At 52.2% G+C, this 21,847-nt stretch overlaps 2 protein-coding genes across 2 annotated transcripts; both read right to left on the bottom strand.

Annotated features, from left to right (window-relative positions):
• Positions 1-6,076: 6,076 nt before the first annotated feature.
• FAM25A (family with sequence similarity 25 member A) lies at positions 6,077-10,858 on the bottom strand. Its single transcript, XM_058696919.1, has 3 exons — positions 8,919-10,858; positions 7,215-7,277; positions 6,077-6,266 (listed from the first exon to the last, which is right to left on the bottom strand). The coding sequence occupies exons 1-3, from the start codon at positions 8,989-8,991 to the stop codon at positions 6,133-6,135; spliced, it is 270 nt and encodes an 89-aa protein (XP_058552902.1). The 5' UTR covers positions 8,992-10,858; the 3' UTR covers positions 6,077-6,132.
• A 6,892-nt stretch (positions 10,859-17,750) lies between these two features.
• On the bottom strand, positions 17,751-20,076 carry ADIRF (adipogenesis regulatory factor). Its single transcript, XM_058696918.1, has 3 exons — positions 19,920-20,076; positions 18,146-18,208; positions 17,751-17,943 (listed from the first exon to the last, which is right to left on the bottom strand). Exons 1-3 carry the CDS (start codon positions 19,978-19,980, stop codon positions 17,840-17,842), a joined length of 228 nt encoding a protein of 75 aa, XP_058552901.1. The 5' UTR covers positions 19,981-20,076; the 3' UTR covers positions 17,751-17,839.
• Between the last annotated feature and the right edge of the window lie 1,771 nt (positions 20,077-21,847).

Here is a 21,847-nt window from a genome sequence, read left to right as displayed (position 1 = left end):
ATATAAAATTCACTTAAATTAAAAATTAGTGAAGGACTACCAAAAAAAAAAAAAAAAAACCCACTCAGCATTGAACCTCAGGAAGCATCCAGGGAGTCTAGTTGCAAGTTGGCCAAAGTTTCTGAGGACACATGTTGACAGCAAGTATCCTGTTGGGGGGAGCGGCAGTGGGTCCTGCTCTAAGCACACCCTCCCCTGGGAAGCCTGGAGTACCAAGTGTGAGCACAGGCCGCTGTGCTCAGGAAGTTGCAGGAACCTGGGGCTGTGTGGACCTTTTGAAGCTGGGGGACAGGTCGAGGCCTGGGTCTGCCAGGTCTCCCCTGATGACAGCAGAGTCAGCAGCATGGAGTGGTGGTCCTATGGGTTAAGGGGACTGTGCCAATGTGAGGTGAAAAGGCTGTGGTTGCTGGATGTTAGAACTCCTGGTTGACGTCTCTGAGCGCTTCAAATAGGTTACCCTATTGCCTCTGACCCCTGGTTTTTGATGAGAAGTCACCTGTTAATCTCATTGAACCTCCCCTTTCTGTGATGACTTCTTTTTCTGTTTCAAGAGTCTCTCTTTGTCTCTGGATTTGAACAGTTTGATTAGGATATGCCTAGGTGATATCTATTTGAGTCTTCCTCCTTGGAAGTCTAGGTTAAATTTTCATCAAATTTGTTTTCAACCCTTATCTCTTCAAATACTCTTCCTGCCTTTCCTCTCCCTCTGGTACTCCCATTGTGCATAAGGGAGCATTCTTGACAGTGACCCACGTCTCTGAGTCTCTTCATTTTTTTTGGTTCATTTGTTTTGCTTTCTTAAGGTTGGATAATCTCACTTAAGGTATCTTCAAGTTCGCGGAATCTATCATATGTCTGCTCACATCTGATATTGGGCCCTCGAATGAATGTTTTCTTTCAGTTGTGCTTTCAACTCTAGAATCTCTATTCTGTTATTTTCGATAATTTCTATCCCTTTGTTTGTATTCTCTATCTGGTGTTGATCTTACACTTTAATTCTGTAAATGTGGTTTCCTTTAGCTCTTTGAACATGTTTAGAATAATTGATTTAAAGTCTTTGGTAATGGGGCGCCTGGGTGGCTCGGTTGGTTAAGCATCTGACTCTTGATTTCGGCTCAGGTCATGATAGCACGGTTTGTGGGTTCAAACCCCACACTGGGCTCTGTGATGACTGCACAGAGACTACACGGGATTCTCTCTCTCTCCCTGTCTCTCTGCCCCTCCTCAGGTCTCACTCAAAATAAGTAAATCAACTTGTTTTAAAATTATATAAATAAATAAACTTTAAAAAATAAAGTCTTTGGTAAAGTCCAATATTCGGGCTTACTCAGGCACAGTTTCCAATTTTCCCCCCTTTAAATGGGTCATAATGTCTTTCCTTGCGAATCTTTTTTTTTTTTCCAGAAAACTAGATGTATTAAATAATACACTGTGGCCACTCTGAAGTTGGATTCCACGCCCTTCCCCCTAGATTGCTTGTTGCTTTTTGTTGTTGACCGTTTGTGTAGTAAACTTTTCTGAATTAATTCTATAGTCTGTTCTTGTTTTTGTTTTTGTTTTTGTTTTTTGCCCTTAAAGTTTCTACTCAGCTTAGTGGTCAGCTAATGATCAGACAGATTCTTTACCTAGAACCAACAGGTCTGCCTCCTTTGCCAGGGAACTCGCGCAGGTTGGGCCTCACCTCCTACACTCAGTTTGGCGGTTTATAAATCTCTGCCTTGGTTTCACTACCTGCTTGCACAGAGCCTTAAGATTGTTTAGAGGTGAGAGCTTTGAGCCTTCTCCGGTCTTTACCGAGCACGCGCACAGCCCTACACATGTGCATGGACTTCTAGATTCCCAGGAACGTGCTGGAATTTTCAAAGTCCCTATGGATATCTCTTTCGCCAGGTTTTCCTTTTAAGCTTTTTGCCTATTTTCCCAAACTGTTATCTACCACCTTTAGCACCCACCAACTTACAAAATTGACTCTGTTTTATGACAAAGCCCGAGGGAAAAAGCAGCTTACATTAAGTGAGCTCCTACTCTGGACAAATAGAGGCAGCCTTGCAGTTGGGTCTTCCTAGGAACCACCAGTCAAGTGAAATAATCACAGTTCCCTGGGAATGAGGCTTTGAAGGAACTCCAACTCTGTTCAGTGCTTTCCAGTAACTGCCAGGCTGTTGGTTTTCAAGGCTACCATGGAGCTGGAAAAGGTGGGGGCGGGGCATGGGTGGCACAGAATAGGGTAAGCTAAAAACATCACAAAGCTTGCCATTCTTAACAAGATTTTGTTTATTGAATTTGTTCTACATAAATGATCCCTGGATGGCTGTAAGCCTTTGGTTAAGAATTCTGAAAAAGTCGATGGGAATGCAAGCTGGTGCAGCCACTCTGGAAAATAGTATGGAGGTTCCTCAAAAAATTAAAAATAGAACTACCCTATGATCCAGCAATTGCACTACTAGGTATTTATCCACAGGATACAGGTGTGCTGTTTCGAACGGGCACATGTACCCCCATGTTTATAGCAGCACTATCCACAATAGCCAAAGTATGGAAAGAGCCCAAATGTCCGTTGATGGATGAATTCATAAAGAAGATGTGATGTATATGTACAATGGAGAATTACTCGGCAATCAAAAAGAATGAAATCTTGCCATTTGCAACTACGTGGATGGAACTGGAGGGTATTATGCTAAGTGAAATTAGAGACAGACAAAAATCATATGACTTCACTTATATGAGGACTTTAATAGACAAAACAGATGAACATAAGGGAAGGGAAAAAAAATAAAAACAGGAGGGGACAAAACAGAAGAGACTCATAAATATGGAGAACAGAGGTTACTGGAGGGGGGATGGGCTAAATGGGTAAGAGGCACTAAGGAATCTACTTCTGAAATCATTGTTGCCCTATATGCAAACTAATATGGGTGTAAATTTTTAAAAAATAAAAGAATTCTGAAAAAGATTCTGACTATATTTTTGCCAGTTTTCTCATTATTTTTATGGAGGAGGGAATTTTTGGAGGTCCCTGCTCCACCAGTTTCTCAGATGTCACTGTTGCTTTTTTTTTTTTAATTTTTTTTTTTTTAACGTTTATTTTTGAGACAGAGACAGAGCATGAACGGGGGAGGGGCAGAGAGAGAGGGAGACACAGAATCAGAAGCAGGCTCCAGGCTCCGAGCCATCAGCCCAGAGCCCGACGTGGGGCTCCAACTCACGGACCGTGAGATCGTGACCTGAGCCGAAGTCAGACGCCCAACCGACTGAGCCACCCAGGCGCCCCCACTGTTGCTTTTTATAGCACACTTAGAGTTTGTCTGAGGCTGATGTCATACCCTCATTGCACAACACACACAGTAAAGAGAAAGTGAAGGATGGAAGGACTTATTCCAGAACAGCACACTGCAAGGTGAAGTTAAGGGAACATAGGGAGCGCTTCTCCAACTCTGTAGTGAAGGACAAATTTGTTTGTTTATTAATCTAATTCATCATTGTATGTTGTCCTACTTCATGTGACTAGTTCACATACAACTTGCCTTGCAAGTTCAACAACCAGAGCCGGTCTCTACCCTGTTCAACAAGAATTGTCTGCTGATCACACTCCTGGAGGTCCAGGCAATGTCAAATTGTTAGGAAAGTTTCTGAATGCTCTGTTTTTTCACTTATCTTTTCACCACGTGGGAATAACAAGGTTTGCAAACCAGTAAACTTTGAGTAGCACTTAACCTGCAAACGATCTTGAATAAGATAGTACGAGGCCTCCTCGACAACATTTAAAAGTCTATCTGGGGGCGCCTGGGCGGCTCAGTCGGTTAAGCGGCCGACTTCAGCTCAGGTCATGATCTCGCGGTCCATGAGTTCAAGTCCCACGTCAGGCTCTGTGCTGACAGCTCAGAGCCTGGAGCCTGTTTCAGATTCTGTGTCTCCCTCTCTCTGACCCTCCTCCGTTCATGCTCTGTCTCTCTCTGTCTCAAAAATAAATAAGCGTTAAAAAAAAAAATTTTTTTTTTAAATAAAAAAAAAAAAAAAGTCTATCTGTGTTGGTTTTTCTCTTAAATTCAAGCATCACGGAACTATGTAATGCAGAAAATGCAGATTCCTCATATTCCCAAGGACACAGAGATGAGCACTGTTAATATGTTTGCTATATATAAACTACCAGTTTTTTTCCCCCATTCTTACACAAGTATGTGTTTGCTTTACAAAAACGAACTCTTTCTACATATGTATTTTACAACTTATAACTTATTTGGACATGTTCCTATATGGTACATGCACATTTTCCTCATTCTTGACAGTTATAGGGTATTCCATTTCATATATACATGCAATAATTGTTAACCAGGCCCTATTGGTGGCCATCCAGGCCCAGGTACCATTTTCAAGCTAAGGCATTACAGTCCACTAGAAGTAAAAGGTGTCAACTCTATATTATGCATTGCACCTAATAAGCAGAGCAAAACTTGCCATCCAAGTGATTTTTAAAAGTTTTTTTTAATGTTTATTTTTGAGAGAGAGAGAGAGAGAGAGAGAGAGACAGAGGACAGCGTATGAGTGGGGGAGGGGCAGAGAGAGAGGCAGACACAGAATCCGAAGCAAGCTCCAGGCTCTGAGCTGTCAGCACAGAGGCTGACGCGGGTCTCAAATTCACAGACCGAGAGATCATGGCCTGAGCCGAAGTCAGATGTTTAACCAGCAGAGCCACCTAGATGTCCCAGCCATCTAAGTGATTTCTGACTGGCATGTTAGGGTGTTTCCAGCTCTTACTATTACATACAGGCTGCGAAGAAGCTGTGTGTTCACCCTCTAGGCATCGGTATGCACCTGTGCACACCTGAAGACTAAGGTCTGGTAAGAGGAACTGCTGTCCAAAGACTGTCCCAGGGGCGCCTGGGTGGCGCAGTCGGTTAAGCATCCGACTTCAGTCAGGTCACGATCTCGCGGTCTGTGAGTTCGAGCCCCGCGTCAGGCTCTGGGCTGATGGCTCGGAGCCTGGAGCCTGTTTCCGATTCTGTGTCTCCCTCTCTCTCTGCCCGTCCCCCGTTCATGCTCTGTCTCTCTCTGTCCCAAAAATAAATAAAAAACGTTGAAAAAAAAAATTTAAAAAAAAAAAAAAACAAAGACTGTCCCAGCTGACACTGCCACCCACAGTGCTTCCATTGATTTGAGCTTGGGTTTAGACTGGGGGAATTAAAAAGTCTTCAGGAACCAAACCAAGATATAGAATCCAGATCTAACTGAACAGTGGCAGGACATTGGATATTCCTGGGCTGTTCAGAGACTTGTAAAGCCAATTCTCAAAAGAAAGCCAGAAATGTGGCGAGCCAGTGATATCCTCCTTAAAACACCTTTTCTCCTCATTTCTGCTAAGAACGAGTAACTTCTGGCAAGACAAATCAGCAATGCCTTTTCTTTACAAATCATTTCCTTTCTTAAATCCCAAATGTGAAGCTAAATGCTGCTTACACACACGTTTAACCTTTAGGGTGCTGACCACTCATGGCAGGAAGAAGGCCAGGTCAGCATTCTTGGTCGCTGCCACTATTCAGGCCCGACCGGTCTCCGGGGAAAGATCCAAACAGTGGCTTCAGCAGCCAATAAGCGGAGGACTCAGTTACTACTTGACCTGATTCTGTGACTGTCCAGCAGAAACACATATCCATAGTCTCTTTCAGAACGTGAAGCATCTCAAAATGTCTGAACCTGCCCGGCTAAACTCGCAATCAGGTTAGTCTATTGTCTTCCCTGAATCCTCTAAAGATTTCTTTGGGAAAACCCAAAGCACGTGTGAGCTGAATTCTGTTCCTCCCTTGGGATGTCCTGAAGGTGAGGACACGCGCTGAGGTGTCTGAAAGCTATATATAGTGTCTGGGGAAATGATCCCTGAAGAAATGTAGCACAGACCCTAACAATTCTTCAAGAGCTCCTTGCTGATGTGAGAAATCTCAGTGTGAGAGCAGCACAGCTGATCAATCATGGGGACCTACTGCCCCCCAGAAGGTGCACATGCCGGCCCCCTGCCCCTGCAGACACTCGGGACACAGGCAGCGTTGCCGTCCAAACAGGAATAAACCCAGGGCTCAGTGTACACATTTCACAGCTTTTTATTGAGATTCAGGAAGAGTCCGCTGGAGGCGGGTGTGCTCACTGTCCCAGCTTGCCCAGGCCTTCCGCTGCATGGGTGACAGCGCTTGTGACTGTGTTGGTCACCGTCTCAGTGACTTCCTTCACCGCTTTGTCCCCTGCCTCATGGGCCTTCTTTAAGGCTTCGCCAATGGCTGTCAGGAAGAAAGAAGAATAACGTCCGGTGAGCAAAGTAAACATTTCCAGCTAGCAGGGCCCGCGTCAGCTGGAGTGGCCTGCAGGGATGTGGCGGTCTTACTGGATGGTGGCCTGGCCTTGCTGGATTCTGCCCCGATGGGACAGAGGGCAGCAGGGCTCCCGGAGGAACGCATTCAAACGTGGTTTTGGTTCCCTCCACAACTCGCGTTTCTCCAATTCTGAGTGAGGCGGCGCCTGCTCCTCCCAAGGGCGCGCTGCCTACTCAGACCTCTTTTCTCTGTCAACTGCCTGCTTGTGTCTTCTGTCGTTTTTATATTGGTCCATCGTTTCTATTTACAAATGTTTTTCCTCCCTTTGTGGTCTTTCTCCTGGCTTGGCTTATCGCATTTTTTTTTTATTATGGAAAAGTTGCAAGTTTTATATTGCCAGGTCTATCTAATATTTCCTATGTGGCTGTCGGGTTTTCCGTCACAGTTAAAAAGATCCTCTCCTCTCCCATATTATCCCCAATCCACCACCTTCTCTTCTAACAGTTTAACGATTTCATGTATCTAATACGTGAGCCCTGGATCCATCTGGAACCTATCATGTTGTAAGGAATGAGGCACTTTTAGTTACACTGCAGCACACACACATAAACATTTATGCAAATAGACATGTAAATACACAGACAGTCTCCTGTCTGAAATGTTTTGTCAGAGCGTGCTGCCACATAGTCTTTTGCGACCCCGTCTCCTTAACATCCCACGGAAAGGACTGTCTGGATGGATCTTGCTTTATTAGCAAAGTACAGTCTGTGGCCGCAGATGAGCGTAGATAATTGCATACCAACTGAAAGGATGCAACATCAAGGTCAGGGTTTGACCGGTTAGGCAAAGAACGGGTTGCTCCCAGCATCTAGCTTCCCTCCTTCCCTCCTCCCCTGGCCCCAGCCTCAATGATACCTTTCTCTCCGGCCTCCTTGGCGTGTTCCACCACCTCCTTCACCACCTCCTCAACGGCATGAACTAAAAAGATGAGAAGCCCAGAGTGAGCGCAGTGCAAGCCAGCTTCTCCTCAAGGCAGAGCCCAGGACGTCTGGATGTCCTGGACGCCGCCCCTGCCCCACCTCCCAGTGAGACCAGGCAGCCTCACGAGCAGGACCCTCAGCTGCCTTAATTCAGAGACTCCAGCGGGCCTGGCTGCCAGAAGACAAACCTAGGCAGTCAGACGAGAGTACAGGGCCCTCCGTGCCCCTTGGCCTGGCAAGGCCTGGAATGCAGATGAGCAGGCCCTCGTGCCAACGGGGCCCCTGAGGCCAAGGCAGAGCTTGTCTCCCGGGTCACCACACCTCTCAGGTGAGCTGCTGTCCCACCACAGCTCCACTGGGGATGCCAGATCCCGAAGTCTCCTCCAGCCAAACCCGAGCCCCCAGAGCAATTCCTCCAACAGGAGGAACTCTCCCACCACCTCGGAGTTGTCTCAAGTTCGTGCGGTAGTTGCTAGAACTGGAAGATTTTGGAATCAGAAGAACTGCTTCTGATTTTACCTCCACTCTGCACACTTGGTTCCCTTATCTGTGGAATGGGGATGATGCCGAACTCGGGGCCAGCGAGATATGCAAGAGAGAGGTAAACCCCAGCTGCAGAGCTAACATACGAAATACAGACATGTTTGCGGCCATGCAGAACCCTAACAGTCAACGCGGACACCAGTTGTTTGTCACAAAATGGCAGGACTAGCCTCCCGCACAGAGTTGCTGCAGCATACACACCAAAAGGGTTTTGGGGCACCTGGCTGGCTCAGTCAGAAGAGCATGTGACTCTTGATCTTGGAGTCATGAGTTCGAGCCCCATGCTGGGTGTAGAGGTTACTTAAAAATAAAGTCTTCAGGGGTGACTGGGCAGGCTCAGTCGTTTAAGCATCTGACTCTTGATTTCGTCACAGGTTCACAAGTTCGAGCTCCATGTTGGGTTCTGGGCTGACAGTGCAGAGCCTGCTTGGGATTCTCTGTCTCCCTCTCTCTCTGCCCCTCCCCTGCACTCTCTCTTTCTCTCAAAATAAATAAACATTTAAAATATATAAAATAAAATCTTTAAGAAAAGGGTTTCTGGGGACTTTGAAGAAATTGAAAACGTCCTTTGTATAAACCCAGGGGGCTGACTTTGAACAGAATCAGACTTGGTGGTTTCTTAGTAAAGAAATCTTTGAGGCATTCAAGTGATGCTAAAAATAAAAACCCATTTTCTTGTTTCTGTATAGGACATTCAAAACAGGCTGCTTTGATATGGAAGGACTCCCGGGTTTCCAGAGGGGAGGATTCTAGCCACTGGAGGCTCACCCAGCACCTGGGCTCCCTTTTTGCTCCCAGGGGCCTCCTCTGAGCTGTGTCCCTCCTGCCTCACAGACCCCAGAAATGGGTCCGACCGAGGGAGGCCTGTTTGGGGGCAATAGACCCCTCATGACTCCACCCAAGCTGCCCTCTTCAGCTTCCACACCCCTCACTTCCTTTCTGTCCTTGTGGGATTGATGGGTTCCTCAAGGGGCCAAGGCCTGCCCCCAATCTGCTGGGATCAGCTTCCAACAGGCCCCATCGAGTCTGTCCCCACCCCCCCCCCACCCCAGCCTAGGGAGAAGGGCCAGGTGGAAAGGAGCCTCTGGGTCCTTACCAGCTTCCTCGGTGGCCTTCTCGGTGCGATGGGCCAGGCCCTCAGCAGCAAGTTTCCCCAGACCTCCCAGCATTGTGCGGTGACAGGTGGCAAACCAAGCAGGATGCTGCGGTCTGGATCAGCGTGCTTTTATAGATGCCTCTGATGCCTGCCTGGGCTCTGGGGCAGGAGCCCCCGCCCCAGCCAGGTAGGAGATCAGGTGGTGAGTCAGCGCAGGCAGCGGCAGGAAGACGAGGCTGGGTGGGGCTGCCCCAGTGCCATGACTGCAGCCCTGCCCCTCTGGCAGTATGAGACCCTGACACCCGGTACTTGGGGGCCCTCTGAGGGGCAGGGACAGGAGCAGGGCTGAGACTGGAAAGGAGGCCTGACTGCCCTGGGAGATGACAGGCACTTGGGGACAGCAGCCCTTCCAGTCCCCTGGGCTTCAAGCTCCCCATAGTCTCGGCACTGCTGTGTATCCAGACAAGGCCTAGGACTTGCAGCCTGCTATCCAGGATCCTCAGGGTGCCCTAGTCAGGGGCTTGGGGGTCTGTGGGCCTGGGGACCTGGACGGTCCCTCAGGCCAGGGGCACAAGTGGAATGGGCACCACTGACCTCCCCATTCCCAAGGACTTCAGCTCTGCAGTGTCTCTGCAGCTTTCATTGGAAATTTGAGGGGCGGGGGAAGGGGGCTTCATGGTGGTACCTTGCCTACAGCTGAGGAGGACATAGCATTAACCAGAAACCCAGTCATCCTGGCTTGCAGTCAGCTGCTTCTCGCTCACAGGAGCACCTGAACCCCTGCGCAGCCCCATTCAGGGGCAGGCAGCACAGGAGAGAGCCCAGCACCCCTGCACCTCAGGGCCTGGCTTCTCGGAGAGGTCCTGTGAGGCCAGCAGTGTCCCCCAGGAGGTCCTACAGGAGTAGATGGAGGACCCCAGCACCAGTAGGGGAGGTACATCTGGCCCTGGCCAGAATTCCCAGAAAGCCACTCTACAGGCCCCTGATGCATCACATGCTTAAGGGGCCAGGCTGCCTCCCTAGTTACTCAGGTTGAAGAGTGATGCCTCAAGCCACATGTCACATGCCGCTTCCCTTACTCACCAGCCCAAACTTGAGCCTCAGTTTCCTCATCTATAAAATGGGGACAGCCACACCTTCCTGGCCATGTCACTGATAGAGGGATCATGTGTGCAAGTTCTTGGTAAATTTCCGCTCCCTCCCTCTTGTCACTGATTGTGCTAGAGAGGGGCTGTTCAGGAGTGAGCCCTGACCGACCAGTAGCGGGGGCAGAGGGCCGGGGACTATGACCCCAGTGGCAAGGAGTCATGAAAGAAGTCCTCCCAAGTCCTTGTTCATGCCATCCAGGCCAGGGGCAGGAGTCTGAGGCTGCCTGCCCCCATGCCTGTTCTCTCAGCCTGTACAGATGCCCAGGAGGGTGTGGTGAACCCTAATTAGTGTTTACCCGACTCCGGGCCCTCACCGCCTGGGTCCTACGGGGCTGAGGCCCTCCCACATTCCTGATTGGTATTAGGAAGCCCCAAGCTGTGGCCGGCCCCCATGGCGGGGGGCGGAGGGGCAGGCAGTGGGTGCTGTGGCAGCAGAAACTCTGGGTCACAGGGCCACACACACCATTCTCCACTGGCAGGAGTGGTCGGGTATTAAACCATCTTTGAGAGAAAGAACACAATAATACTACTCTTGCAACTATTACAGATGGCTGTGTGTGCCCCTGTGGACTCAGAAGAGGCTGTGAAGTGAGGGGCTTTGGAGCTTAAGCAGGTCCAGAAGACTGTTCTCCCCTCAGCACAGGTGAATTCCAGAGTCTTCTGCTCAGGGCAGTGCTGCCAAGGGTGGGGGACTTTGGGGACACAGTTGGGGGGAGTTGGGCTTAGAGACCCACAGGGATCTCCCTGGACCCAGCAAAGCTCCTTCCCTGTTTCCTCTGAGGTGGTGTGTGTCCCCCAGCCCACAGGGTCCCTCGCCGTGCTTGTTCCCCTGACAGGATGGTGGTGTCATCCAGTGTTTCTGGGACAGATTCCAGACCCCACAGACCCCTCCACACCAGTTCCCATCCTGGGATACTGTTCTCCCTCTCCTCTGGAGCTCACTAGCCCCTCAGTAGGTCCTTGCTAAGACTCAGTGCCTCCGCAGGACTCCGGTCCCAGGGCTAGTCCAGAGCCCCGCCCAGTACAGCCTCTGGATATGCTTTTCTTCCACTGTTGGCTACTGTTGCCCTTACCACATCACCCTCCCTGCCCGTGAGCCCCTGCTCCTCTGTAATGCACTGCCCTGGGAGGAGCACCCTGGCTCCAGTGACAACATATTGTGGCCCCAGATCTCCGGGCAAGACCGGGTCCAGACAAAGATCCCAAATGCCCAGCAAGGGGAAAGCGAGGGGCCTCGCCAAGCTGCCTGGGACCAGACGGGGGGACCCCTGACCTTGGTGCTCTGGCCCAGAGCCATTCCCTTTGGCCTTCCAGCTCCTGCTGTGACCAGCTTCCTGTTTTCTCAGCCCCGCCTGTGGATCACTGAGGGTGGTCTTCTTTCCAGGCAAAGAAACCCAAGACAACCCAAGACCCTCCTAACCAGGGATGGATCCAGATGTGAGGGGTTGGGCTCCAGTGACTCCCGCAGGGAACATTACTGCCTGGATGAGTTGAAGATGACTCAGGTGGGAACCATCCCATCTTAGAAGAGGCCTGGCTCACCCTGCACCCCAGCAGAGCAGCCCTTGAACACAGGCACCTGTCCTGAGACAGAAGATCAAGTCCAGCCCCTGGGGCAGGACCATCAGGCCTTCAGAGGAGCCAACTAATCCTCCAAGTGGAATTTGTGCAACAACCCAGTTTGGCAAAGGATCAAGTGGCTGCATCATCAAGTCACGGTGAGCCAATTTCTCATATGACAATTTGCCAACTTAGCAATTACCAGTTCTGAAAAATAAAAATAAATAATGCTTATTTTAAGTGTTCAAATACTCAGGGCTGTCTTACGTCTAAAGTGATAACTTCTTGTGTGATCTGAACTATGGTTGCCTGTCCTCCTTCCGCTTTCTCCTCCTTCTGCTTCAGGGATTTGAGCTCACAGTATATACTGAGCACACATACCCTGCACACACCGACCCCTCCCAGCCACAGGGAACCAAATCCTGACTCCTGGAGATGTTTTGTGGCCCCTCGGCATGTCAACATCACACATCCATGGATGTCAGTCAGGATTCTGTTGGAAATCAGAGGGCACATCAAAGGGGTACCTAAGGAAGGGACTGTTCACAAAGCTGTGGGGAGACTTAAGAGAACCAATAAAGGATGGCAAGGTGCCCGGGGACCAGTCATGGTGACAGTTGTCACCACCCTGGGCCTGGAGGGGTAAGGGTAAGGAGCAAGGCCATACAGATGCCAAGGAGAGCTGTGGCTTTACAAGAAGGTCATTCGACAGGAGCAGCAGCAGAGGAACCCAGCCACTCCCAAACCACGTCAAGCAAGGAGGGTACATGGGGAACAAATACCTCTCCTCTCCCTCTGTGACCTAGCCATGTGTCGCCCATTGGCTGAACCCAACTGGGACTGAGGGCGAGAGAGCCCTGGTGATGCAGTTCAGGAGGACAGGTTCCTGGGGCGAGGGCAGGGAGGAGCAGGCAGAGAGTGGATATGGATTCTCTGTAAACAGAATACCAGCTCAGCCTGCCAGACTGCCAGGTCTGGAGACAACAGGGCAGCAGCTTAATTCTAAATAGTCCCATTTCTCCTTCTTGAAACCATATGAAGGAGGAGGGGGGGGAAGGAGGAGGAGGAGGAGGAGGAGGAGGAGGAGGAGGAGGAGGAAGGCAGCCCATCAACACACACACACATCAAATTTCTCTTCAGAGAAGCTGGGAAACCATGCAAATCCAGGAGCAGGTGAGACCAGCAGAACCAATGTGGCAAGGCAGGCAAGTGCAGAAGAGTGGGAGAGACCCGGGGAGGAAGTGGGTGGTCTCAGGTGTTGAATGAGAACTCTTCGGGACAGAACTAAGAACCTGAGCAGGTGAAGGAGGAAGCAGAAGATGCCCAAGGATCTCCAGAGGTGTCAGACATAAGACCACCACCTTCCAAGAGTGAAGAGAGCCTTTGAAGAAACAAGGGCTAAACAAACCCCTGGAGGCTGCAACTGGGAAAAGAGAAGGCTGCCCGTAGAATCTTCTAAAAGTCAGTTTGGTTCTAAGAGGCAGAGGGGTGGAGGGGTCGCGGCTACACAGGTGAGTCCAGCACTTACATGAAAAAGGGGCAGGCTCCTGAGCAGAGGAGTCTGGGTGAATCCCCTGCCCCTACCCCCAACCCAGACTCCCACTGCCATCTGGGAAATGCCACTTGAGATTTGAACTTCAGATTCCTGACAGCCTCCAGCATCAGGAATACAAGGGTTTTACGATTAATAGGGTAGTTTCTGTCTTCCAACTCAGTGTTAATTGAGTTACAAAAGTAATATAGTTTTCCTGTCTTCCTCACCCAGACTCCCCTGACGGGGGTGTTCACATCTTACACAACCACAATACAACGATCAGAAGCCGGGAATTAACATTAGCATATTTAGCTAAATTAAAATCTAAATTTAGTCAATTTTAACTAAATAAATTAAAATTATTTCAATGATAATAAAAAAAAGTTTTTATTTTAACTTTTTAACATTTTTAAAATAGAAAATGCCAGGACGCCTGAGTGGCTCAGTCGGTTGAGCGTCTGACTTCAGCTCAGGTCATGATCTCGTGGTTCATGTGTTTGAGTCCCGCATCAGGCTCTGTGCTGACAGCTCGGACCCTGGAGCCTGCTTCAGATTCTGTGTCTCCCTTTCTCTCTGTCCCTCCCCCCTCAGGCTCTCTCTCTCTCTCTCTCTCAAAAATAAAATAAACAGTAAAAAAATTTTTTTAAATATTAAATGCCACACACAAAAATAGAACACAATGAATCTTCATGGATACATTGCAATAACCCAAGAGGCCTAGCTATAACAATTATGAGCTCAGACCCCAAGTCTTCCTAGTCCATCTGTAAATATTTTATTCTTGAGGAACCTTCTATTTTTTTTAATGTTTATTTATTTTTGAGAGAGAGAGAGAGAGAATGAGTGGGGGAGAAGCAGAGAGAGAGGGAGACACAGAATCTGAAAGCAGGCTCCAAGATCTGAGCTGTCAGCACAGAGCCCGACACAGGACTCAAACTCATGAGCCGTGAGATCATGACCTGAATTGAAGTCAGGCGCTTAACCAATTGAGCCACCCAGGCGCCATGAGGAACCTTCTAGCAGACTAATTCCAACCAAGTAACAGATAGCAAAACATATTTTAGCAACAGGAATAGCAGAGAGCTTATAATATTTTCAGTTGCAGATCTAAGAGAAAACAAAGGTGTGGCTCAGGGTAGAGGAATGGAATGTAAATGCTTTCAAAAAGTAGAAACTAGAGGGGCACCTGGGTGGCTCAGTTGGTTGAGCGCCCGACTTCGGCTCAGGTCATGATCTTGCTGTCCGTGAGTTCGAGCCCCACATCAGGCTCTGTGCTGACAAGCTCAGAGCCTGGAGCCTGCTTCAGATTCTGTGTCTCCCTCTCTCTCTGCGTCTCTTCTCCTCATGCTCTGTCTCTCTCTCTCTGTCAATAATAAATAAACACTAAAAAAAAAAAAATTTACAAAAAGTAGAAACTAGAATGAGACAAATAACAACCAAAAAGGAGAAAGAAAGAGAAAAAGAGAGAAGGGGGTTGAAAGCAGAAAATAGAAAACTCTGCTCCTTGTCGCTCATAAAATTTGCAATTCGACAGGAATCAGAGCTGAGAAGTCAAGTGGAACCAAAATGGAACCTGCCCTTGTCTCTCTTTTTAGTGACCTTGCGTTTAGCTAGTTGAGGAAGTAGAACCTGGAGAATCAAGAATCGTTTGGAGGAACTGCTAATGGAAGAATTGCTCTTTGGATCCTTGACCAGGACCCAAAGGTAGAGTGGCCACGGTCTGGGCTCAACTAGCCTCATGACCCTCATGGAGACAGGCCTGGGCTCCTATAGGCTCCCATGGGCTCCCCTGGTGTTGCGCCCACTGTGTCCCAGACGTGTAGCAAAACCAAGTTCAAACTGGCCTTCCCCCCATTCCCACGGTTTGCAATGTTGGGAAGAACAGAGGCACATAGAAACAGGCATTTGCATGGTACATGGGGCATCAGGAATGTGGAAGGGGCTGCACCAAAGAGACGGCACCCAGGGTTCATCTGACAATATGCAAACTCATTGTTATCTGGTAGGAGAACCAAAGGAGGTCAGGCTTGTGTTCATTTAGCAGATGTTGCCAGAGCACCATTCTAGGCACTGGCGTGCACTCATCAGTAGAAGGAACTTGGTTGCAGCCCCATGGACAACCATCAGAGAAGCATACTGGAAGGGTCTCGTTAGAATAACTGTGGAAAAGGAGGACAAGGTATGAAACTGTATCAGTGGTTGCTGGACCCATCCTGAGTGTGTGTGCGTGTTGGAGGATGGACAAGGGAACTGAGATCTGAAGAATGAAAAAGTAGGAGCTCTAGACAAGAATGGTTAATGGAGGAGGACAGAGAGTGGTCCAGGCAGTAAAAATAGCACATGCAAAGACCCTGTGGTGAGCAGCAACATGATGTCAAGGGAAATGGAAAAGGGCCAATGTGGTTGAGGCAGAGAGGGCCAGGGTGTTGAGAGAGGAGGCTGGGGAGGCGGGTGAGGCCGGCCAGTGCAGGATGCTGGCTGGCATCCAGGTAACATGGGGATTGAAGCTTTTGTTTGTAAGAGAAAACCTGATTCACAGTGGCTCAAACAATGAGGGAAACTGCATCCTCTTGCTAGTATGGCAGGCTGAAAGACTGGTTAGTTTAGGGACTGAATAAAGTTGTGTTTTCCTTAGGCTTGTTTCTCCTGTGGTTACATGTGGCTGGCACAGTTCTAAGCATCATTTCCAGCCACAAAAATGTCCGGTGGAAGAGGGGGGACTGTTTCTTCCCTTGTCTGTCTTTTTCTGAGGATGGAGAATATTTCCTAGAAGCTCCCAGGCCCTCAGATGTGACCTCCCTTCTCCTTGGCCAGAGCTGGGCCCCACACCCATCCCTAAGGCAATCTCCTGGGGAGTGCAGGATGAAAAGGGATTGCTGGACCCACGAGGATTTCTCTCTGAGTCACCAGGGGAAGGACTCACACCAGAAAATATGTGTGGGCTCTGCCACCCCAGCCCATGGGGTCTCCCCCAAGCTGTGCACCCCCCTCCCCAGGTGGTCTCTCCTGACCCTGGCATTCACTCCTTGGAGGCAGGGGCCCCTGGAGATGCTGGAAGTGCCCTCACACTACCCAGGTGTCTCTTTGAGGACCTTCTCTTTGGACCAGAGGGAGCAGCCTTGGCCCATTTTGCAGATCAAGCGAGGCCTTCTTTCCGGTACAGTCAGTAATAAGGAAACAAGAATGGAAGCTGGTTTGGCCCCTGGGTGAGGATGGGAGACGCTGACCGGGAGCGGGAGAAGATCTGTGGCCGGCCTGGGAGGGTTCTCAGGTTGGAGAAGAGAAAGGTCGCTGGAGCAGAGCTGCACCCACAGGGACACCTGGGCCTGGGCGGGGCGCCACACGACGACACTGCTCCCTGCTGGCGGCCGTGCGAGGCTTCCCATGAAGCCGGCCTTGTGTCCACGAGTGAGGGGAGACTACTCTTTTCTCTCTTATCTGCCCAGAATTGGGACGTGTCATTAGTATCTTTGAATGGAAACGGCTTGGCTACGTACGTGCTCGTCCAGAGAGAATAAGATCCTCACGGGTGGAGGGAATAACGTGAGCAAAGGCTCGGAGGTGGGTAAGGGGAACGCGGTGTGGCAGGGGGTCCGGATGGAGGGGGCCGCCAGCGCCAGGCGCCAGGGCTGGGCCTTATCCTGTGGCAACTGTGAGTCACCCTGCAGCGGGGCTTACCGGGGCTGGTGTCGCGTGCGTGGACACGTGCTTGGGGGGGGGGGTGGCTAAGTTTGCGGGAAGTCTAGTCCCTCTAGGGACCCTGTGGCACGAAAGGGCCGGCCTCCATCCTGGAACAGAAAGTCCTGGTACTTCCGAGCGGGAAGGGGTGCTCACGGGAGGGGGTCGCGCGCGCACGTACACCGCCCTGTAGCCCACTGCAAGCCCACGTGCACCACCCCCCGCGCCGCTGTTCCTCCCCCAGGGGGCGTGTCGTGGGCGGGGCTACTCTCGGCTGCAGCTCCGAACCAGCTCCAGTCCAGCCGCGGGGTGCGGCGGCTCCTGGCTTGTCCTAGCCTTCTCGGTCCTGCCCGGTGACTCACCGCCGGGTGGGGCCGGCACACAAACACCCCGCGGGCGGGGACCGGGGTGCGGCGAGGGCTTTAAGTGCTGCTCCTGCGACTCTGCGTCGTCCCCAGAGATCCCGCCACCTGAGGTCCTCACAGGATCCCAGCGAGGGAGCCCCGGTGCTCGCAGCCTCCAGGCGCAGCTAGCGGGGAGAAATTCCCGAAGCCCCAGCCCTTGGGGCCCCTATTCCCCTGCCCTGAACTGAGCCCCTCGAGCATCTAGGGACCAAGTATCCCCTCCTAGGAGGCGCGGGGTTCCTGGAGCTGAGGGAGCGATTTGGGAACGGGGACCGGGTGGCTCCTGAACAGAACGGGAGGCACACATACTTCATTGAACTTCGGATAAGGGAGCATCTGGATTTGCGGTTGAGACCATGGGAAAAGAATTCTTGGACAGTTCGTCTGGGTTTCCGAATTTGGAATGCCAGAACTCTGGATGTCGGGGCTGGGTTTCTGCACACTGTGCAGGGCAGGGGCGAGAGAGGGCTGGGCCCGGCTTGTGGGGAGGAATGAAGTGGACAGGAGGTAGGAACATGTGCTTTAATAAGGCAGCAGGCCAAGGGCCTGCCAAAGCCCAGGGGCTGGAGGGCAGTCACCCATGTCTCCCTTCTGTCGTTATATGAGGCCTAATTTTTTCCCAAAACCTGAGAAAGTCTCAGAGGCCTGGTTAGCAGTCTTGTCGATGGTTTCCTGGGTGGCCTTGGCCACCTGGTCCATGGCTGGGGAAGGAAAGGAGAAAGCAGGTGAGGGCCAGGCCCTGGGAACCAGAGTCCTCTAGGGTTAGCCTGGCCTGGATCCCCATCCCCAGGAAGCAATGTGGGCAGAGGGGCTTCAGAGTGGAGGGTATGTCTGGCTGAGGGCTGAATAGGGTGGGGAGTGTTCTGGGACTGCCCGCCCTCCTGCCCACCAGCCCCACCAGACCTTTCTGCCCTGCTTCTGTGGCTTGGTCCACCACTTGCTGGGCCGATGATCCTGCCGCAGTCACTGGAACAGAGAGATGTGGCCCTTAGCCCCTATTGAGACACTGCCGACCACAGGGGCCCCACCATTGCCACCTCTATCTGTTCTCTAGAGTAGTGTGTCCTACAGGCCCAAGGGATGGATGCCATCAAAGTAAAGTCCTCTGACTAAAAAGTCCTGTGCCAGTGAGGCATAGGGGCCCTTTCCATGCCTCTGGGGTATTCTTGTTTATTTATAACTCTAGGCTCCTCCCCTCTGGCCTGCTTCTCTCTTCATCTCCAGGATTGCAGAGAAAACATCCCAACAGAGGCTGTAGCTGGCATCTGGGTTGTGGCTGCTCCTGGGCACCGCCCGGGAAGAACCCTGTCCCTCTTTCACAATTTCTCCCCCAGAAGCCTGGCCCAGATGCCTGAATTCCCACCTCCAGTGCACAGGGGCCCCACCCTTGCAAGGCCCTTTCACCACTGCTTCTCTCCCATGCCTCTCCCCAGAAGGCACACAAACAATGATGCTGGTGCCTCTGTGGGCATGCAACTTAAGGCATTAGGAAATGAAGTCCAGAAAGGAGGTGACACTTCCAAAGTCAGGCCATCTCCCCTGGACCAGAGTTTGTGCCTGTGGTGAACAGGGCTTCCAGGGGCTCAAGTGGGTCCCACCTGCTAGGGGAGCAGACAAGTGGCTCCAGCCTCCAGAGACCTGACTCATCCTTGCAGCTGAACCAGAAAGAAGCTGCTTTTACTCAGACCCTGGGTCAGGGAGGTGTAGGGGGGTCAGGCAGGCCCGGGGTCTGTGGCTCACAGAGGCTCCTGTGGGTCCTTATATGACAGAACCAGTAGGGGCCACAGAGAAGGAGCTTTTGCACCCAATTTACAGATGGGGAAAGTGTGGCCCAGAAGAAAGGGTCTTGTAGACAGGCTTCCTGGTAGCATTTTAGTTTCAGGGGAGCAACTGTGGGCATTCCCTGGGGCACTGATGAAGGAGGGGGTTAGTTTGGGTGTTGTCTGTTCGTTGGGATATGTGCAGCACAAATTGGGAGCTGGAGTCCCAGGGGAGGCCGAGCTGGGCTGGAAAAGCCACAGCTGGTGGGCCTTAGGGCAGGGGTCTCCACACATTCCCTAACCCCAGTCCACCCTATGCCACCCCAGCTGTGTAATCTCAGGTCCCAGGAGGAAAGAGCTGGAGGTGGAGAAACAAGGCTGGGGACCTACCTTCTGAGGTGAGGGGTGAGAAGGCCCTCTGGGTGAGGACTTAGAAGGAAATGATTTTTTCGGTAGGACGGGGGAGGTAGGGGAACTCAAAGCCGGGTGGTGGCAGGAGGAGCCCCTTCTGCCATCCCATCCGGTCTAGTGCGCCTCTGAGACCCCAGCGAACAGAGATGGATCTCTCGGTGCATGGGGTGTGAACTGCGCTCTCTCCGTGGACCTTCACCCTCCCCTAAGGACCGAGGTGGGGCTCCTCACGATCGGGGTGTGGCCGCTCCCCGCCCGCGCAGTCTCTTTATATTGGCTTCTGGCAATGCCCACATCGGCCCGAACTCCTGGTGCACCAATGTTTCCCCACCTCCCTCAAGGCATCATCCCTTGGGCTGGGCGGGGTGGGCGTCCTGCCGGATCCCTGCATCTCAAGAGAGGGCCCTCAGGACCCGGAGCGGCCCACCGACTTTCGGGATGCGTAACCCAGGACTTCTGCCTCCGTGAGTCCCTGCAAGTGCCCCGGGTCGCAGCACTGTCCTCACCTGCTTCCTGGGCCGCCCCCTGCACTTGCTGCTTCAGGTCCTGCAAGCTCTTGCTGGCCATGACTGCCGGGGGTCTGCGAGGTCGTCAAGGATAGCTGCAGCGAAGTTGGATCCTGTTCACCTTGGCTGCGACCGAAGCTCCAGCTCTGGTTTTTAAGGCGCCCCAGGGCTGTCCCGCCCCGCGCGGGGCGGGGAAGAGGGGGCGCGGGGCGTTTCCCAGCAGACCGCCCCGGGGACTGACTGGGCCTTGCTCCAGCCTCCATGGACTGAGAACACATCCTGGCCTCAGGCCGGCCGTGGTGGGAAGGCGGTGCGGGGTCTGAAGAGGGGCACGGGGCTGCAGGGGGTGGGGGTTGGATCAGGGGTCCACAGAGGGGCAGGAGTGGAAGGGGGCGCACACACCAACAGCCTCCACATCGGCCCGACCCCTTGTCCCTAGCCCTGAGGATCCGGTGGGCGCTGGGTGAGCGCCAGGTCAGAATCTCAAGGCTGGAATTGACATTAATAATAGCAGCTGCCTTTTATTGAGCATTTACCTTGTGCCAAGCTCTGCCCTCAGGCTTTTCAGCCTCTTGTATAATCTTTGTAACAACTTGGTGAAATGAGTTCATGAACTCACCTGGCAGGGACTCGAATCCACGTGGGTGGGCTGTAAACCCTAGGGCCCTGACAACAGGCAACCCAGCTGTCCTCACACACTCAGCCTGGACACTGTAGAATGGCCGTCTGTCCTGCCGCCACTGGGACCAGGCAGGCTCAGGACGGAGAGGGTCGAGTAACTCCCTCTCACAGAGAGCCAGTCACTGGCAAGCGCTCCTGGGGGAGGAAATAGCCCAAAGTGGAGGGGGAACAACGGAAGGAGCTGCAGGGTGCGCCCAGCCCAGGGCGCAATCTAAGGTCACCAAAGCCCAACGAGTTAGGCAGGAGGCGAGGCTCAGAGAGGGCAGGGACGTACCCCGGTCCACACAGCGAAGAAGCGGATGGCCAAGCCTCAGACCGCTCAGTTAGCCTTTCCCTGGATGGAGTGCACGCAGGACAGACGTGGTGGCCACGCGGGGGCGCTGGGAGAGGGGTTAGAGACCTGGGCGTCAGCAGGGGAGCCAGAGATCCCGAGGACAGCAAAATGACCCAAGAGCCGTGACCCCCTGGAGCTCAAGTGTGCACGTAGGGCCTCCACTCCACCCTGCATTCTCCCACTCTGGAGCCCGCCTGCGCAGCCTGGAGGCCTCCACCGCATACCCTTTCTGCTGTGGCTGCTGCATCTTAACCCTCCCTTTAATGCCTGCCCTCTGATTCTTCCTCTCCGGGCCTGTCTCTGCGTCTCTGTGGAAGCTTCTCCTATTCTGGAGCTCTGGGGAGGCCTCCCCTATCCAGGTCCACTCCGTTAGGGCATGCCCTGCCTCTAACAGTTGGTGGCGGGGAGAGGGTGGGGGGAGGCGGCAAGGAGAGGCCCGGGATAAACCTGGGAGTGGCAGCTGCGGTGTGGGATGTCTGGAGGCACGCGTGCACACACAATGAGAATGGATTAATGGAGATAAGGGCAACCCTGATCAAGTAGAAGGGGCAGGCACTGAGATCAGAAGGGGGGAGGGGACACCACGCCCTGAAGAATCCAGCCCTGCCACTCCCCCGCTCTTCCTGGCCTCTGGCAGGGCCAAGCCAAGAGCCCAAAGGCACTGCAGGAGCCAGATTGCTGCCTGGGGGACTCCCCGGAGACCAGCCTAGCCCCTGCCCTCCTGAATTCCCACCAGTAGCACCAGTCTCTTTGGCCAGAAGGGTCTTTTCACTGCAGCAGTGAAAATAGCAGTGACTATTAAAGTTATTCAATGCTGGTGCTGGTCCCAGTGGGCAAGAACAAGACAGGGAGGCACAGTCTGGCCCAAGCAGGTGACAATAGAGACAGCTGGTGGTTCTAAAGCAGCAGGCAC

The sequence above is a fragment of the Neofelis nebulosa genome, chromosome 13 (genome assembly GCF_028018385.1).
Source record: "Neofelis nebulosa isolate mNeoNeb1 chromosome 13, mNeoNeb1.pri, whole genome shotgun sequence".
NCBI classification, from domain to species: Eukaryota; Metazoa; Chordata; class Mammalia; order Carnivora; family Felidae; genus Neofelis; species Neofelis nebulosa.
Note: the sequence above shows the minus strand (reverse complement) of the source record. Positions and strands in the feature narration are given on the sequence as shown.

Bases quoted from the DNA above. Each gene is read 5' to 3' on its own strand.
- ADIRF (XM_058696918.1), bottom strand. From the start codon at position 19,980: ATGGCCAGCAAGAGCTTGCAGGACCTGAAGCAGCAAGTGCAGGGGGCG. The intron at 18,209-19,919 runs GTGAGGACAGTG...TCTCTGTTCCAG, and splicing joins GGGGGCGGCCCAGGAAGCAG to TGACTGCGGCAGGATCATCG. The intron at 17,944-18,145 runs GTCTGGTGGGGC...TTCCTTCCCCAG, and splicing joins CACAGAAGCAGGGCAGAAAG to CCATGGACCAGGTGGCCAAG.
- FAM25A (XM_058696919.1), bottom strand. From the start codon at position 8,991: ATGCTGGGAGGTCTGGGGAAACTTGCTGCTGAGGGCCTGGCCCATCGC. The intron at 7,278-8,918 runs GTAAGGACCCAG...TCATCTTTTTAG, and splicing joins GAAGGCCACCGAGGAAGCTG to TTCATGCCGTTGAGGAGGTG. The intron at 6,267-7,214 runs GTATCATTGAGG...TCTTCCTGACAG, and splicing joins CAAGGAGGCCGGAGAGAAAG to CCATTGGCGAAGCCTTAAAG.